At 36.1% G+C, this 18,471-nt stretch overlaps 1 protein-coding gene across 1 annotated transcript in view; it reads right to left on the minus strand.

Annotated features, from left to right (window-relative positions):
- The window catches only part of LOC306844558 (voltage-dependent calcium channel subunit alpha-2/delta-2-like), a 227,081-nt gene that overhangs the window by 48,448 nt on the left and 160,162 nt on the right, over positions 1-18,471 (minus strand). Inside the window, exons 7-8 of the mRNA XM_079376781.1 lie at positions 17,503-17,634; positions 17,356-17,413 (exon numbers count right to left, since the gene is read on the minus strand). Of these exons, the coding sequence (XP_079232907.1) occupies positions 17,356-17,413; positions 17,503-17,634 (190 nt within the window). The remainder of the gene's footprint in view (positions 1-17,355; positions 17,414-17,502; positions 17,635-18,471) is intronic.

An 18,471-nucleotide genomic window follows, 5' to 3' on the forward strand; every position in this document is an offset into this window, starting at 1 on the left:
ATGTAAGGGCATGGCATAATGCCGTATTCTACTATTATGACTCATGTACGGCGATTTCCAATATTTTTGAAGCTCAAAACTCCAGTCCTTATTCAATACAATTGCATATCCAACCTCGACCGGTATAATTCTTTAAAATCTATCCTTTTGTGCTTCATGGTCAAACGCCACACAGGTTTGGAGTGATATAAGAGTGCAGTTTAATTACTTAATTAAATTACACTATGAGTGTCTTATAGCTTGGCAAGCTACAGTTTCAAATTAGCATGCTAACATCAGCGCTCTCAAACAGCAAAGCACACAATATGACATCAGACGCCGCAAAATTAATTTCTGCTCCATCTCAGAGAGAAACATAGAGGTACACTAGATTTCTTCGTATTTAACATTCATTTCTCAGCTCTGTTTGCTTTTATGCAATCAATCCACAGCACGCCCTGTGTTTCTGCTCAAACAAACACACATTTCCATGAATACAGTTTCAGTAAACACAGGAGGCATAATTGGAGGTTGAGAGGAGCGCATTAGGAGCAACGATAAAACTCCAATAAAAAAACATAATGAAATTTTCCAAGCCTAAAAGACACACATGCCTCAAATACAGCATATGACAAAAAAAATCAATGGACTAAATGAAGGAAATGAGTTTGCTCAGGATTTAATGTGTGGACTCTAAAAAATAAAGGCCTGTTTGATGAGTGTAAATGTTCGGTATGAAAAACACACAAAAACATGAAAACATGAAGGCTAGATAAATTTTTTAATGTTTAGACTATTAATAAACTGTGTGTGTTTGTGTGTGTGTGTGTGTGTGTGTATGTATGTGTGTGTGTATATATATATATATATATATATATATATATATATATATATATATATATATATATATATATATATATATAGTGCTGCTGGAAAGTTTGTGAACCCTTTAGAATTTTCTATATTTCTGCATAAATATGACCCAAAACATCATCAGATTTTCACACAAGACCTGAAAGTAGACAAAGAGAACCCAATCAAACAAATGAGACAAAAATATTTTCTTTGTCATTTATCTATTCAGGAAAATGATCCAATATTGCATATCTTTGAGTGGCAAAAGAATGTGAGTCTCTTGGATTAGCAGTTAATTTAAAGGTGAAATTAGAGACCATCTGTGCAGAGGTGCTTTCAGTTAGTGTAGTGACTATCAAATGTACGTCACCTGTTTTATTCAAAGAACAGGGATCTATCAAAGTCTGATCATGTTTGTGGAAGTGAATCATGTCACGAACAAAGGAGATTACTGAGGACCTCAGAAAAAGAGTTGATGTTGCTCATCAGGATAGAAAAGGTTACAAAACCATCTCTAAAGAGTTTGGACTCCACAAATCCACAGTCAGGCAGATTGTGTACAAATGGAGGAAATTACCTTCCAGAGAAGTGGTCGACCACCAAAGATCACTCCAAAGCAGAACGTGCAAAAGTTCCCAGGGTAACTTCTAAGCAACTAAAGGCCTTTCTCACATTGGCTAATGTTAATGTTCATGAGCCCACCATCAGGAGAACACTGAGCAACCATGATGTGCATGGCAGAGTTACAAGAAGAAAGCCACTGTTCTCCAAACAGAAACTTGCTTGCTAAAGATCATGTGGACAAGCCAGAGGACTACTGGAGAAAGGTTTAATGGATGGATGAAACCAAAACAGAATTTATTGGTTTAAATGAGAAGCTATTATGAACACACTGCATTCCTGCTTAAGAATCTTCTCCTATCTGTGAAACATGGTGGTGGCAGTGTCATGGGTTGGGCCTGTTTTGCTGCATCTCGGCCAGGACAGCCTGCCATCATTGACGGAACAATGAATTCTGAATTATACCAGCAAATTCTAAAGGAAAACGTCAGGACATCTGTTCAAGAACAGACTCTCAAGAGAACGTGGGTCATGCAGCAAGACTACAACCCCAATCACACATGTCATTCTACCAAAGAATGGTTAAAGAACAACAAAGTCAATGTTTTGAAATGGCTGAGTCAAAGTCCAGACCTTAATCCAATTAAAATGTTGTGGAAGGACCTAAGCAAGCAGTTCATAGGAAGAAACAACATCACATAATTTAATTGGTTCTGCACTAAGGAATGGGCTAAAACTCCTACGTGTTATTGTGCAGGACTGATCAGCATTTATAAGAAACCTTACCTTCAGTTACTGCAGCAAAAGGGGGTTGCACCAGATACTGAAAGCAAAGACTCACTTACTTTTGCAATGCATAGATATGTAACACTGGATCATTTTTCTCAATAAATAAATGACAAAGAAAATATTTTTGTCTCACTTGTTTGATTGGGTTCTCTTTGTCTACTTTCAGGACTTATATGAAAATCTGATGATGTTTTGGGTCATATTTATGCAGAAATATAGAAAATTCTAAAGGGTTCACAAACATTCATGCAGCACTATGTATTAGGGCTGGTCTGAGTACCATTTTTTGAGCTTCGAAGCTTCGGTAGTAATCAACACCGAATATTCTAAGCTTCGGAGTGAGGGGCTGAACATATTCTTCTCTCTAATAAAGGTCCTGCCTCTCTGTGTCTGTTTGCATTTTTTTTGTCAACAAGTAATTGTAGTTGTATAGTATAGCTATGCCATAAGTGTGAATGCACCTTAAAATCAACATAAAATGGATCAAATCTATTTTTTTTGTGAAAAACCAGTCTTACTTGGAAAAAAGCATCAAAAAAAGTTAAATGTATTGTTGACTTTAAGGTAAACACTGACAAAACCATGACAATCTCTTTGGTCGAACAGTAAAAGGTAAGATTAACTTGTGAGTCTATTAAAGGTGGGCAGCAGATCTGAGCCATGTCACTATCATTCGCCATCACTCTATAGGCTCTGTTTCTTTTGGCAATGGTATTTTTCACACTCCAGTCTATATTCATCTCCGCTCTATGACACTGACGTTCCCGATCTGCGCTCGGCTCACTGTACCATCCGTGGATCAGCCTGATGGATCCAGATGTGCAGTTTCTGCATGGATTACACTCTGTAATTACCCCTCCACCAAGGCCCAGCGATGCCATTCCTTCCCAGTCATTACCCACACTCCCCAGCGCCCCGGCCAGGTGACATGCAGATGGGCCATCACAAAACAAGGACCCCCGTCCACCCGCTTACCCACTAAACACACACGCTCAAGAAGGCCCCTCAGCAGCACGCTCATCCAGAGCATCTGCTGCGGCACCACCAAACCTTCGGACACACCTACTCAATCTTCATTATTCGGAAATTATCGGAAATATAAATAATGAAGCCATCTCTGCTATGAAAAACACGATGGAGTATGAGAATTAGTGACCAAACTCTCTTAGATTTGACTTTTTCCTCTAGATTCCAGTGCTGCTTCATGAGGTGCATCACGTGATGCTTTTCCTTCAATAAAAATCCAATTCATATTCATGCAAAATAAAATTCAATTTACATTTATGTAAAAAAACATTAAGCAAGTGGCTTTAGATTTTTAAAGTTTAAAAAAAAGTCATGAAAAAGTCAAGCGTGCCCATATTTTGGACTGGTAGTATAAAGGTAACCTGAACCTAAAATAAACTTGCAAATGGCAAGAGATTTGATATTTACATTTTTACATTTAGTGGGTGCTTTTATTCAATGTGACGCACAAATAAAGAACATCACAAACAATTTCTCTTAAGAGCCAACAATATTCGTAGTTCACGATGCCATGTTTAAAGTATAAACTAGATTAATACACAAGCTACAGCAGAAGAGAAATGCAGGAAAAAAAAAGAGAAGTTAAAAAATATATAAAGAGAAATGATAATAAACACTCGTATGTTCCTATGAACAATTTAATATAATATTTTATTTCGATTTTTTGTATTAAATAATAAGGTATTTAGACTTACATTCATTTCAATAAAATAAGAGCATATTAGCATTTGAATAATTAAAATATCTTTATTTAAAAATTGAGAGTATTTTTATGTTTGTCAAGGTATATATTTGATCAATCGGTGCATTCTTTGGGAACTGAATTTACATTCAAATTGTTACTGCCATGCTCTAGCAGTTCAGCTACAGGACTATATAAATACATTTTGTTGTTCTCTTACATTATTTAGCGGCTTTTCCTTTCTTTCCAGCCGACATTACACATTAACCAGCCTTTCTGTGAAACACAACAGTTGAGGTCACTCACAGTGATTCTGTTTCTCATTTGCTTGTTGTGGCGGCTTAACAGCAGGAATGCGTCACAACTTAGAGTTTAAAACAAAAGAACAAACACAGCAGGCCAAAATATCATTCCTCCACTGCAATTCAAAACATGCTGACGTTGAGAATGAAAAACTGCACTTAAAACTCGTATTATTTTTAAATAAAACAGTATATTTTCAATATTAAATAATATATAATTTATAAACCATTTTATAATATTATTTTACTTTCCGTATTATATATAATTATAAAAATAGCATGCATCCTTTTAATATTTTTAAATGAAATAGTATGTGATTGAAATATTAAATATACTATAATATATACATTTTTATAATATTATTTTAATTTTATTATTATCGTTTAATATTGATTAAATAAATAAATATCAAATAATAATAATTCATTAAATACTAGCTAGTATTAATTTGCTATTGTGCCATTTCAATCAAAATCTCAACAAAACTAATTCAACTTTCACCCATCTGCAAAGCAAAAGCAAACACATTAATATTTTGTATTATATATATATATTGAGCATTTTTCCAGGTAACAGGAACATCTGCATACTTTGAACACTATTCATTTTATTTTATTTATGCATTAGTTAATTGTTCAAAATAGCTATTATAATATTGCTATTTTAAAATTTACTTTCACAAATGTCTGATCAAATAATGTTGAAAAAAAAAGGATTTGGAAAAGGTATTAGGAAATTTGCATACTATGAACCATAAAGCATTTCAAGTTATAGGCCAAAGCCAAAATTTTATTTGCATTTGACAAGTGATAATTTCAGATAGAATGGAAAAGATGACACCATATGCGCATGATGTGATTTCAAAATAAAATAGCAGGAGAAACACAGAAAACGGCAAACATTCACTATAATACTGTAGACTACAGCATCATCGTGCACAGTAAACAGGTTAACCCAGCAAAACACCGCTACAGGAGAGACAATCTGGCCGTCTGTATGAAAGCACGAAGGCTGGAGGGGCTGAAAAACCTCATCACAAAAACGTCCCATTTCCAAGCGCTGACAGAAAACACATTTCCCGGGAAGGTGCTGGAAAAGTAAAAGCACGGATTGACATTGTAATGTGTCTCGTGCCGCTTTGATTGTGTTGCGTTCCCTCAATAGGAGAAAGACATTGGAATTCATGAGGTACTTTCATCACGGTGCAGCGTGGGTAAAAATCAATGCATTACCTCGAGAGCGAGCGCGTTTATGCTCTCTGACCTTCCCGTCTGTCTCTCCCTGTCTCGCTCTCCTATTCCTGTCTCTCACGCTCTCACATTAAAAATTAGTCAATTATAGGTGCTTATCGGGGCTGAAATGATATGGCTGACTTGCACATGTGTGCAGCTGCCGGTTTCTCACTGTCACTATCTGCAGGTGTGATGCAGCTCGTGATGGGGTTTATTGAAGTGTACTGACTTCACTTCCCTTTAAATGCGTGTGTACAGACGTGTGTGTTGAAGGATTTGTGTGTGTGCGCGCTCATGGGATTATTATTTTATGGGCCGCTGCTCTCTCGGCTCTCCTCTGGATGTGCTCTTCAATAGATTGAATTAAGATTAAAACACTGAGGCCTGTGAAGCAGGTGAGCTGTGGGAAAGAGATGTTGTCGTGTGTTTATTATTTGCTTGATTATTCAATAAATTGATGGCGAGATCAGCGGATCTGTATGGATGGATGACCAGTCAGTTTGTCCTTTTAGGCTTTTATAGAGATTAAACTAGCAGGGAAACATAAAACGCTTCATGAATTCAAAACAGAACCTCTTCAAATATTATTTTGACATTATTTTGGTTTTATTATCATTATTTTCAGTCTAAGTGATGTTAGGATCTTAATGCGGATCTTACTTATATGTAATACGCTAACAAAGTACCAACTATTGTACAGTATTCATTAAAGTGCCTTGGAAAACCATGTAAAAAAGTACTGTGGTATTAATATAGTACTTCATGTAATATAGATGGTAATACTATGGTACTTTGAAAAAATATTACTGCTGAAAATGATGTAACATCGTTTTTTGGTAGTAATAGGATGGTACTTTGAAACGGACCATGGTAATCAAATTGACGTACTATATCCAAGAAAATCATGGTAATACCATGGTATTTTTTGAAAGTATTCCCTTACAAAAAAGTACTGTGGCAGTATCATGATGCAATCATGGTATCAAATGGTAATACTACAGTAATTTTAAAATATACAATTTGTAGAATATCAGAGACTGAATCAGACAAAGTTAAGATTCGATCAGAACATCGAAACATGAGGAGCTGAAATTCCAGAGAGGCCCCAAGGAAATAGGATGTCGTAAATCAGATTCCTAGCTGCAACTAGTCTGAAGCAAGCGAACTAACCAACTCTTTCACAAAACAGCTTGCAACATTGAAACAAAACACTTATTGATAATTACAATTCAGCAAGGAGATCAAGTAATCAAGACTGATGGTCAAAGAGATGTCCATCACATGGGTTCCACGCTGGAAATCACAAGCTTCCTTAGACTGACTTTTCCTCCACATAGAAGACAGACCAAACCGAAATTCCTTTGTCTAAAGAACATGTCTTCGTTCTCCTTAGAACTACACAGAGACTTTCTTTTTCATATGCACCTAAAATCATCCTAAAAGGACATTTCTATGCAGAACCCCATATTATGTTTGTAACCCACACATTAGACTATCATGTTTTAATCAAATATTATGCATGTCTTTTTAATCATTATTGAATAGCTGAAGGATTCATATGCGTGTTTGGTATGTATGAGTTTCAAAAATCATGCTTTAAATGTTTCTTCCAATCAATTCTTTGTCAAATGTATCATAGTCTTGTTATAGAAATCATGTTCAAAAGTATACTTTGCAAGAGCCTGTAAAGTTCGGACATGTGACTGATCAGTTCAATGTTGATTTATTGATTGGGTGGAGGAACAGAGTAACACCCCTAGCTAAGATAATTTCTAATTGGTCAAGACAAGCACTGGGATGTGTCCAGAAGTCGAGTTTAAAAACTCAGGACACCATCAAATTTTCTCTCTACTCCTTTTGCTCTTCTCTGTTTGCTTTTGCCACCGCGTTTTGACGCTGCTCTTTGAGCGTGCTCTGGCCTACGTGCCAGCTGCAATGAGAAGAAAACCCACCTAGTCTCTTTACATCCCTTTATTCTTTAACTTGAATTTATTTTCTTTTCCATTGCGAGTTTCATGTACTCAGTTTAAGTTTTGCCGCCACACCTCATCTCCAAGTTCAACTCGAGTCTGTGACCGCCTCAAAACTTCTACCAGCCACAACTCCGCATCCTCAGCCAACGCCGAGCCATTGGCTTCCCAAGACGTCACTTCAACGACTACTGAACTCTCAGCCAATCAACAACCTCAACAACCCTTTCTGCAAAGACTACAACAAAAGGGAATCCCTTAGCAATGCAAGCAAGTAACCTCCAGATTCTAACTGAATTGGTGCATTTGATATAAATTTTAGCCTCATTGAGAAACTCAAAGCGAGGTTTAAATAAATGATTTCATTCTCGAAACTCATCCTTTCCTCACTTTCTCTCTTTCTGCAATGTGTGAATGCTTGTGTTCATGTGTTAGATTAGTTTACATGTCTTAGATTTATCACATAAAGCCTTATTTATATTGAAAAGAGAAGTATCTTGTGTTTTGTGCTCACAAGTTAATGTCTTAATCTGCCGATCTTGTTACTGAGCTATTAAATAGTGTTTTCACTATATTTTGGATTTTAATATCCAGTGCAGAGTTGATGTTACAGCTCATTCAGTCAATCGCTGCCACCTCAGTGATCAGCCGTAAAACAGTGATTCTGTTCAAATTCCCTATAAAATGATAAATGATTCCCCATGAGCTTAATTAAACTGTTTCCCTTTAAATTACATATTACGTTTACGTTACACTTTGGTTTTTAATTTATTTACTAAGGCCTTTTAAAAGCCCAAAACATATATGGTACTATCAGAGTTCTCTTGACATGTACCATGGTAATTTTGCAGAATTAATTTACCTTGGAATATCATGTAAAAAAAAAGTACTGTTGCAGCACCATGGTACAATACAGTACATAGTATAGATCAGGGGTTTTCTGGTTAACCACTGTGCCAATAACGTTAGTATAAAGTTTTCCCTATTGCTCACGTGCCAGAGATTATCCCTCTGCGTGCCACTGTTGGCACGCATGCCATAGGTTGCCGACCCCTGGTATAGACAGTAATATTATGGCACTTTGAAAAATATCATGGTATTGAAATGCATGTAACATGGTATTTACATGATAGTTTTATCTATTAATACTAGTATGTCAACATATACCATTATAATGAAATTCATGTACCACGGTACTTCCATCAATACTATCATAGTACATATCTGAAAAACAATGGTACTCTTTTCTTTATTTATGTGTTCATGGTACAATAATGGTAAAACTATGATACTATGAAAAACTGAGATGCTGAAATGCATGTACCATGTACCATGAAAAGTACCAGAAATACTGTGGTATTAACATGTTTTTTGAACATGGGCCTATTTTTTTAAATTGTACCATGGTAATTTCACAGTATGCATTGAAGTACCTTAAAATAACGTAAATAAATGACTACGGCTGTATTATGGTCCTTTGAAAAATACCATGGTGCTGAAATTCATGTAATAGGTTATTTACATGTGCAAAATACTATGGTAGATGGTAAAAACAGCACTTCTGCTGGTAATATTATAGCACTTTGAAATATACCACTGTAATGAAATTCACTTACCAGGGTACATCCAGGAATGCCACGGTACCATCATGGCACTTTTTTGTAAGTGTTCCTTTCAAAAAACGGACTCTGGCAGAACTATGGTAATACTGGTATCAGATGGTAATACTTTAAAATATATAGCTATGGGACTGAAATATGCATGGGATCCCTCGTTCAATAACTGGATTTTATCACTTGGCTGCAAATATTAATGCAAATCAGTTTCTCAAAGTGCATTTGCACTGAAACACACTGACAGTTTCACCGTCAGTGTTTAATTTGACCGGAGAGCAGAAACAGGACTGACAGGGCTCCATCTAGTTTGGGCGGCTCTTCATGGCGTTTGAGCAGCTGCCATAATATTTACTTAGGAGCCAGATTGACTTTTCTCAGAAATCAATATGTGCTTTGGCTGTGCTGAATATCTGCTACGCTGGGCTGAACCTGCATGGTAATGGCTTCTCTGTAACGCTCCGATAACAAAACATACACCTCTCTCTGTTTCTCCTTCAAACTCTTCCAATCAATCCTCCCGCCTTTAGCCGTCACTCACACTCTCTCCTCCAAATCGTCACCTTCTCCCGTCGTCCTTCGCTAACGTGTGTAGACATACGTTATAATAGAGGCATGTTAATAATTCATGTTAGAGCAATTGGAGACAATTAAGTGTGTTGACTGGGTCATTTATTTTTCAGTCAGAGTTGATGTAGAGAGTGTCAGAGTGCCGATCCCCTCCACCAAACCTCTTCAAAAGTTCAACTGTTTCTCAAAGACACCAATGAGATTAAATGAAGAACAGATGGAGACTTTTTCTTAAGTGTGCCGATTTTTCTCCTTAAAGGGATAGTTAACCTAAAAATGAAAAATCTGTCATCACTTACTCAGTCTCGTGTTGCTGGGGCATTGACTTGGGCAATCTAAGACTTTCCATTTCTTTGCCCTTATAAATTCCTTGACTGAACTGGCAGGGCGTTTTGGGTCATTGTCCTGATGCAATATGAAGAACTTCCAAATGAATATGGTGGCATTTTCTTGAATATTGGTAGGCAAGATGGATTTGTACCCTTCCAAATTCATTCTGCTACTGTCATCATACATTAAGTCATCAGTAAAGTTGAGAGGGCCTGTTCCAGAGACAGCCATGCATGCCCATGCCATGACACCACCTCCACCATGCTTTACAGATGAGGCTGTATGCTTGGGATCATTTGCAGTTCTCTTTTTTTCTCTTCACAATTTTGCTTTCCCATCACTTAGAGAAAGGTTCATCTTTGTCTCATCGGTCCATAAACACAGTTCCAAAACTCTTTTGGCTCACCTTTGTGCTTTTTTGCAAACTCTAATCTATTCTATGTTTGGTGCTGGTCAGAGGTTTGCATCTTGCTGTGTAGCATCTGTAATTCTGTGTCAAAGTCTCCTGAGGACAGTAGATTGTCAGAGCATCACCCCAGCTTTCTGGAAGTTGTTGGTGATTTTACAGACACGTCTTTTAGGGTTCATTTTCACAGCTTTTATGATTTGTCTGTCATCAACTACTTGTTTTCTCAGCCGATCAGGTAGTTGTTAGTTGCTGGTGGTTTCCAAACTCTTGATTTCTCCATGCCCTTTGTTTTTGCTATAGCTCTAATTGCCTTCCTCTTTACTTTTAGCATCCAAATTGCTTGCTTTTCTCTCAAAGTCAGCTCCCTCATCTTCATCCTGGTTTGTGTGTGTCATCATCGAATGCAATATTCAGAATACAGAAGTAATGGATATAACTGATATGACACATTCCCTGCTTTTAATATCTGAAGAATTAATGCAACAGGACACAGCTGATCTCTTAGAAAGACCTGTGAGGCAACTGCTCCAATACTTATGCTCACATCAGATAGAGGGATGAACTCTAAAAGTGCTGAACTTCTTAGCTGGTAAAACATCTATGTGTTGAAACGGCTAATAATAAAATGTGACACTCTGTAGTTTTGTCTCATATTCATCTTGTAATCATATTTGTAAATGTCTTGACTTCACAGCCAACAGAGCAATTTTGTCTTTACTGTTCCAATACTTTTGGAGGGCACTAGATAGATAGATAGATAGATAGATAGATAGATAGATAGATAGATAGATAGATAGATAGATAACTAAATGTAAATATAATTGTATGTAAAGTTGTGGATAATAGTTGCTAATAGTTAATAGATGCTTCACAGTGACAGGTTTTACATCACAGCTATTACTATATTATCTTTAGCTTGACCACAATGTTATATTAACCAATCAGCATCCAACACCAGAACTATCTGTTTTGTAAATGCACAGTATATTAAAAGTTTCCATTGAGTTTCCTCCAAACTCCTGCTCTGGCGTCTTTGAGACATTAGCTGAGCTAAGCAGCAGGCTGTTATCTGAGTGGTCAAGCCAGGCAAAGAGTGTAATACACAATGACAGCGTGTTGACCATAATCATGCAAACTTGACCTGACACATCCCAACTCCCCCTGCTGCCTCGGCCTGCCAATCAGCAGAGCCTCCGCAGGTTGCCAAGCAACAGTCTGAGAAACAGCTCCGGCGCCGTGTGTGGGGGTTAAAGAGCAGCGGGCAGACGGCTAGTGTGACACACGCTTAGACGCCAGTGCTGCTGCTGCAAATGTGTCTGAAGCTAAAATCTGTAAAACCTGCAAAGAGACATCCAGCATTCACACTCATCAGAGTAATCGTCCTCTGCCATCTTTGCTCACCTGCCCCAATTTATTTTGAGTGAATCACCTGAGCACTAAATGCCATGTGACTAATCTCCCTAGAGGCACAGGAAATGACATCTTTTAAGAGCCATGCAAAATAAATGTCATTAGTAAAAAAAAAAAAAAGAAGTACTATAAAATAATGGAAAAAAAAATAAAGAAAAAAAATAAATATATATATAATGTTTTAATTAAATATCTATACTATACAATAAAATACATTAAAATACAATAAAATAGGTGCAGCAGCAATATTATAAAAGACATCTATGTTCAATAAATAGTAAAACTAATTATTACAAATTATATACATTGTACACTATAATACATTAAAATCTAATAAAATAAGTGCAACAGCTATATTATAAAAGACTCCAATATTCAGTAAATCAAAAAATATTTGTTTTTATGTTATGGTTAAAAATATATGGTTAAAATAACATTCAATAAAAATAAAAATTGTAATAATGTAAAACATATGCAACAGCAATATTATAAAAAGACTAATGTTTACATATCAAAATTTAAAATAATATTTAACATTCTAAAATTATTTTTAGTAATATATTACATGAATATAATTATAATGTAATATACATATAATAATAAATATGTGTATCCACCCATTATAACTGACAGCTGGTTAGTTTTACTTTGCTGAGAATTTTGTTTTTGTTACAAAATACGAAGATGCTTTTGTACTGATCCTAGATTTATCATTTATTTATGCATAATTTCTAATGAAATGTGCAACAACAACATTATAAAGACACTGTCTGCATATCAACATTTAAAATAATATTTAACATCATAAAATAATAGGAGTTTTAATAATATCTGATAATAATATGTAATTATAATTTAATACAAATATAATTTATATATATATATATATATATATATATATATATATATATACACACACACACACACACACACACACACACACACACACACACATAGACATACAAACATATATATATATAATTATAATTAATTATACATTAGAATTGTACAGCTGCAAAATGTGTCATCCCATTATACTGACAGCTGGTTAGTTTTACTTTGCTGAGAATTTTGTTTTTGTTACAAAATGCGAAACTGCTTTTGTACTGATCCTAGATTTATCATTTATTTATGCAAAAATTATTTATGCATTTTATGCATAATCTTATATTTTGGTTTGTGTCCATTATGTTTGAACAAAAGGAGAAAATAATCAAATGTAATATCTTTCATTTGTAAATGTAATCCACTGGAATATCAGATTACATGGTTACTTCATATACAAACATTTTTGCCGCTTATACTGTGATATGCACCATAATCATGATAGGAAATGACTCACTAAGGGGGTCCAAGACGACTGGATGGCCTGCTCATCTGAGGAGGAGTTTGGTCATACCTCACACCGCACAGAGACGTATGAAAACAGAAACAGCGTGTGGAGCAGAGCGCCTGCTGATAGCGCGCTCCAGACCAATTCATCATCCCTGCGCTTATAGAGATGTTGTGCTTTTGTACAGCACCGCTAGCCTACACACTCGCAAAAGCATTAAAAGCAGCTCATTAAGTCTGCAGAGCATGTTGCATCACAACAAAAACAATGTAGAGCTCGCTCCGGCTCATCAGCAACATTAGCGCTTTGTCAGCCAAACAAGCTAACTACCTGCCTGCTCGTGTTGTTCGTCTTTAGCTTAAAAGCTTCTTACAGGTATATTGGGGATTGTTGTTTTTTTGCGCCGGAGACACTTTCCCTGAGTGTGAACTTAATTACTCTGTCAAAGAAGAGGCTCATTAGCGCCTCACTAAGACTCCTGTACTCTGGGAAACAACGAGGCACGCTCATCCAGCCGGCTAACACGCCAGCACCTGATAACAACTTGTTTTCCATTTAAACACCTTGCTTTTCCCTCTAAACAGCTTCTTAATTCTTCATTAAGTAGACAGAGATGTATTTCTGTGGGCGATCGTCTCACTGTAGGGGTGATGTGTCATAGTTATGCCCTCAATCATGACGCCTAACCCTGGGCTAATCCTGAGGGGATTGGTCCTATAACAAGTGTACTGCGAGTCGCTCTGGATGAAAGCGTCCGCTACATGTGCTACCTACTAAGCACTTTGGCCCAGGCTAATGCACTGCTGCTTCTTATATCACGCACAAAAATATGTGCTTTGCTGTTAATGAGAAAGTCAATTTACTTTTGAGTGTATAGCAAAATTTGGCCCATACCGTCACAAGCTACCGCATCATAAATATGCATGTGGACATAAATGAAGGCATGAATACTGTTAGCAAAATATACTCACTGGCCACTTTATTAGGTGCACCTTGCTAGAACTGGGTTGGACCCCCTTTTGCCTTCAGAACTGCCTTAAGTCTTCCTAGCATAGATTCAGCAAGGTATTGGAAACATTCCTCAGAGATTTTGGTCCATATTGACATGATAGCATAACGCAGTTGCTGCAGATTTGTCGGATGCACATCCATGATGCGAATCTCCCGTTCCACCACATCCCAAAGGTGCTCTAATGGATTGAGACCAGGGCCCGTATTCCTAAAGATTCTAAGAATCCTTTTAGAGAGCTCCTAATTTAGCTTAAAAAATTCTAACTAGGAGTCTTAGCTTAAAGGTGATTCAGGACCAATCTGAGAGCAACTCTGAGCGAGGAAAACTCTGACCCCATTGCTAGCTATGACACAGTCTTTTGAAGACTGCGATTGGTTTGTTGTCCAAGAAGAAAATAAAAGAGCGCTTTTAAGAGTAGGGTTTATTATTAGCCTTCACTTTGAAATTACAGGCGTAATTTCTCCGTACTCTCTCTCGCTCTCTCTCTCACACACACACACATTTTATATATATATATATATATATTCTTTATTTACCATGCTGTCATACTTAACGTATTTTATAGGATTTTTATAAAATACATTTTATACATACATTTAACTAAAGAATCCTGCAAGCACTTGAATATTTCCCGCTTTACTCGTACTGCACAAAAAGTGGTTCAATAATGTTGAATGTTATAGGGACTGATTATTGCAAATGCAGATCCCAGTGTGTTCTGCAGTGTGTTCTGGTTAAACTACTTTTATTTATTTATTTTTTGCTAAGGTTTGCATATGGTGGTGTGTTCTTAATGACAGCTTTCCTAAAAAAATATATATCCTATTCCTAAAATAAGAAATATCCCAATATATCGCCTTGCTTACAGTATCGCAATGTATCGCAATATATTGTATCGCAACCCCTGTATCGTGATACGTATCGTATTGCCAGATTCTTGCCGATACACAGCCCTAGCTGCTGTAGCCCATCTGCTTCAGGGTTCGACGTGTTGTGTATTCAGAGATGGTATTCTGCATACCTTGGTTGTAACGAGTGGTTATTTGAGTTACTCTGACATCAACAAGGCATTTTCGTCCACACAACTGCCACTCACTGGACATTTTCTCTTTTTCGGACCATTCTCTGTAAACCCTAGAGATGGTTGTGAGTGAAAATCCCAGTAGATCAGCAGTTTTTGAAATACTCAGACCAGCCCGTCTGGCACCAACAACCATTCCACGTTCAAAGTCACTTAAATCCCCTTTCTTCTCCATTCTGATGCTCGGTTTGTGTTACCAAGTGTAGGGCCCTATGAAATCCGTTAAATTTTTTCCCAAATTCATTTTTTTTTTTTTTTTCTAAATTCTGTTTTTTCCATTTTAATTTTCTGTTTTAATTTTTCCGGACTCCTTTTTAATGGTCAAATTAAATTTTATTAATCAAAAAGCATGTCTAATTAATTAAAATCATGAAACTTATACAATTTAACATGAATTTATTAAAAGTGTAACAAAAATGACATCATGTTTAGGGCCATATGAAGTGTTTTTTTCCCACCTTATGTTTTATTTTTACCAAATTCTGTGTTTTAGCATGTCTAATTATTTGAATGCATACAAACCATTTTTATTTATTATTACAGAAGCCTTATGAAATGTTTTTCCCCCTCAGAAATTCTGTGTTGTGTATTTAAATTGGACTGGTTATCAGACGAAGGCATAAAACATTGATTTAATATATATTTTAATTAACGAAAATTAAACATTTACATTTTTGGCAAATAAAGGGGATTTACTATTAAAATGTAAATATTTTGTGATTATTTCTTTAAAAATTTTTTCAACAGTATTAGTAGTAGTAGTAGTATTACGTACATTCTACTAAATAATAGTGATATAGCCTATTTCTGGCACAATGTCTTTAAAAAGTTAAACCGAACTTTTATTTTGACGGGTTGCCGTGAATACCGTTAAAGTTCTGTGTGTATATGAGATGACGCTAGTTTTACTCAAATGAAATAGTAAAATGCTCGTGAAGTGACTCTCGGATCAGTTTTGGAGATATTGTTCATGTATTTATGTCCACATTGAGACGGGAGATGATGATATCACCGCGAGCGTCACACGCGCTGTGTATGTAACTAGTAAACAAAACCGCACGTCTGCTCCCTTCATACAGAGACATGCAGAACATGCAGGATTCATATTTAAATCGACTTTTGCGGCTTAATATTTACAGATACTAGTCCATATCATGATTTGATTTAAGTGTAATCACCTACTTTTGATTAATTCATCCAAACTTTGACAAATTCCGTGACATTCCGCATACACAGGTAGATAAACAAAACTGATTAATAAATAAAATGACTTCAGCTTAAAAATGTATAAATAAATATTTTAACGTCATCTAAATGCATAAAATATAAATATATAACTTCTACCAAATTAATAAAAATAACCAATTTAGGCTAAAGTTAAATGTATAAATAAATAAAATAACTTCAGCTAAATTAATGCACAAGTAAATAAATAGATAACATGCAGAATAAATGAATGAATTAAAATAGCTTCAGATAAATAAAAGCACAAGTAAAAAAATATTATTATCAAAATATAAATATTTTAAATTAATCGAAATAAAATTTATTAACTAAAATAAATAAATGTATTTATTTAGCTGAATTTAAATGAGCTATTTAAATATTATTTGAATATTTAATTTAAATTCAGCTAAATAAATACATATATTTGTAAATGAAAAATAAATTATGCTAACTAAAATTAACTTCAGCTAAATAATTAAATAAATATATTCAGCTAAAAAAAAAAAAAAAAAAAAAAATGTTACAAACAATTTCAGCCAGTTTTCCATTGATTTGCTCTTCATAGCTAGGTTTAATTCTCATTTCGGTGGCTGCACTTGAGCCAGGCTTGTACCCACACATCAAAAAGCTAACGTTCTGCTATGACAGTAGTTGATGTGAAAGAGAAAATTGACTGTAGAAGTCCCTTGCGCAGCACATACTGGTGCAGGAACGCAACGACGCAGGAAATCACAAAGTAAAGTCTTCCCTATGGATCTGAAGCGAGCATATGGGGACAGACTGACCCCACCGGATGCTGCTGACACATCCTGACCCCCGGTCTAGGTGGCACTGTAAACTGCGGCAGTCTGACTTAATTTGAACTTCACACACTTGCTGGCTCTTTGCAGCAGAGGCCGCCGGGAGCCAGAGAAAACAACAAGATCAAAGTCAGACTAAATGGAGTGTTTCCTACGCCGGTGATGGCACTCACCACGGGCGTCTCCTCACATCATACAGGTCAATCTTGTTGGGTGCTCTCCACTTTGTGGCTAGAGAGAGAACAGGACACACTCAGAGTTTGCTGGCAGAAATGGATGTACTGTGGTTTACAGCAGGGTTTCTTACAGAAGAGCTTTACCTGGGTAGTATCTGGTGACTCCGGTGGCGCTGCCGAACACCTGCCAGCGCAGCGAAGGGTCCTCACGACTGTTTTCAATGAAGACCCTCTCCAGAGACTGAGTCCAGTTCAGCTCGTTCAGGATCGTGGGAGCTGCAGGACACACAAAAATCACACCATTATGAAACATCATGGTCTGTGGACAAACATTTCACCATTTCAATCTGGACAAGCTTCAAGCATTCACATTTGATTTAAAATAATGTTCAAAATAGCGTTTTATTCAGCAAAGATGCATTAAATTGATCAAAAGGGACATTAAAGGCAATTATAATGTCTATTTCAAATAAATCCTGCAAAATGTTCCACAAAGTATCACATAGCTTAAACGATTTATTACAGTATTTAATTTTTTCATCATCGGTTACAAGCAGAAATGTTTCTTGTGCAGCAAATCAGCATATTAGAATGATTTCTGACACTGAAGACTGGAGTGATTATGCTGAAAATTCAGCTTTGCATCACAGGAATAAATGACATTCCTCATTACATTAATGAAATTAAGGGGAAGTGGTGTGTGGCCAAGTATGGTGACCCATACTCAGAATTAGTGCTCTGCATTTAACCCATCCAAGTGTACACACAGTAGTGAACATACACCCGGAGCAGTGGGCAGCCAATGCTGCAGCGCCCGGGGAGACATTAAAAAATCTTACTGATCTCAAACTTTTGAACCATAGTGTGTTTTAATTTTCATGCATTTTGCGCCTTATGTCCTAACTGTCTTTACATTTTGTGCTTTATAATACTATATGGGCTTCTTACAAATAAATATTCATTATTATAAAAAATGTTTTTGTTTGATTTTAAGACAATCCATAGAGGTGATCTGTTGAAGAACACGCTAACTGAAAGGAAATATGGCCTTTAAACTGCTGACAAACAAACCTCTTTATATCCACAAACAATATCAAACCAAAAAAAGTGAAG

This window comes from Barbus barbus (assembly GCF_936440315.1).
Source record: "Barbus barbus genome assembly, chromosome: 25".
NCBI classification, from domain to species: Eukaryota; Metazoa; Chordata; class Actinopteri; order Cypriniformes; family Cyprinidae; genus Barbus; species Barbus barbus.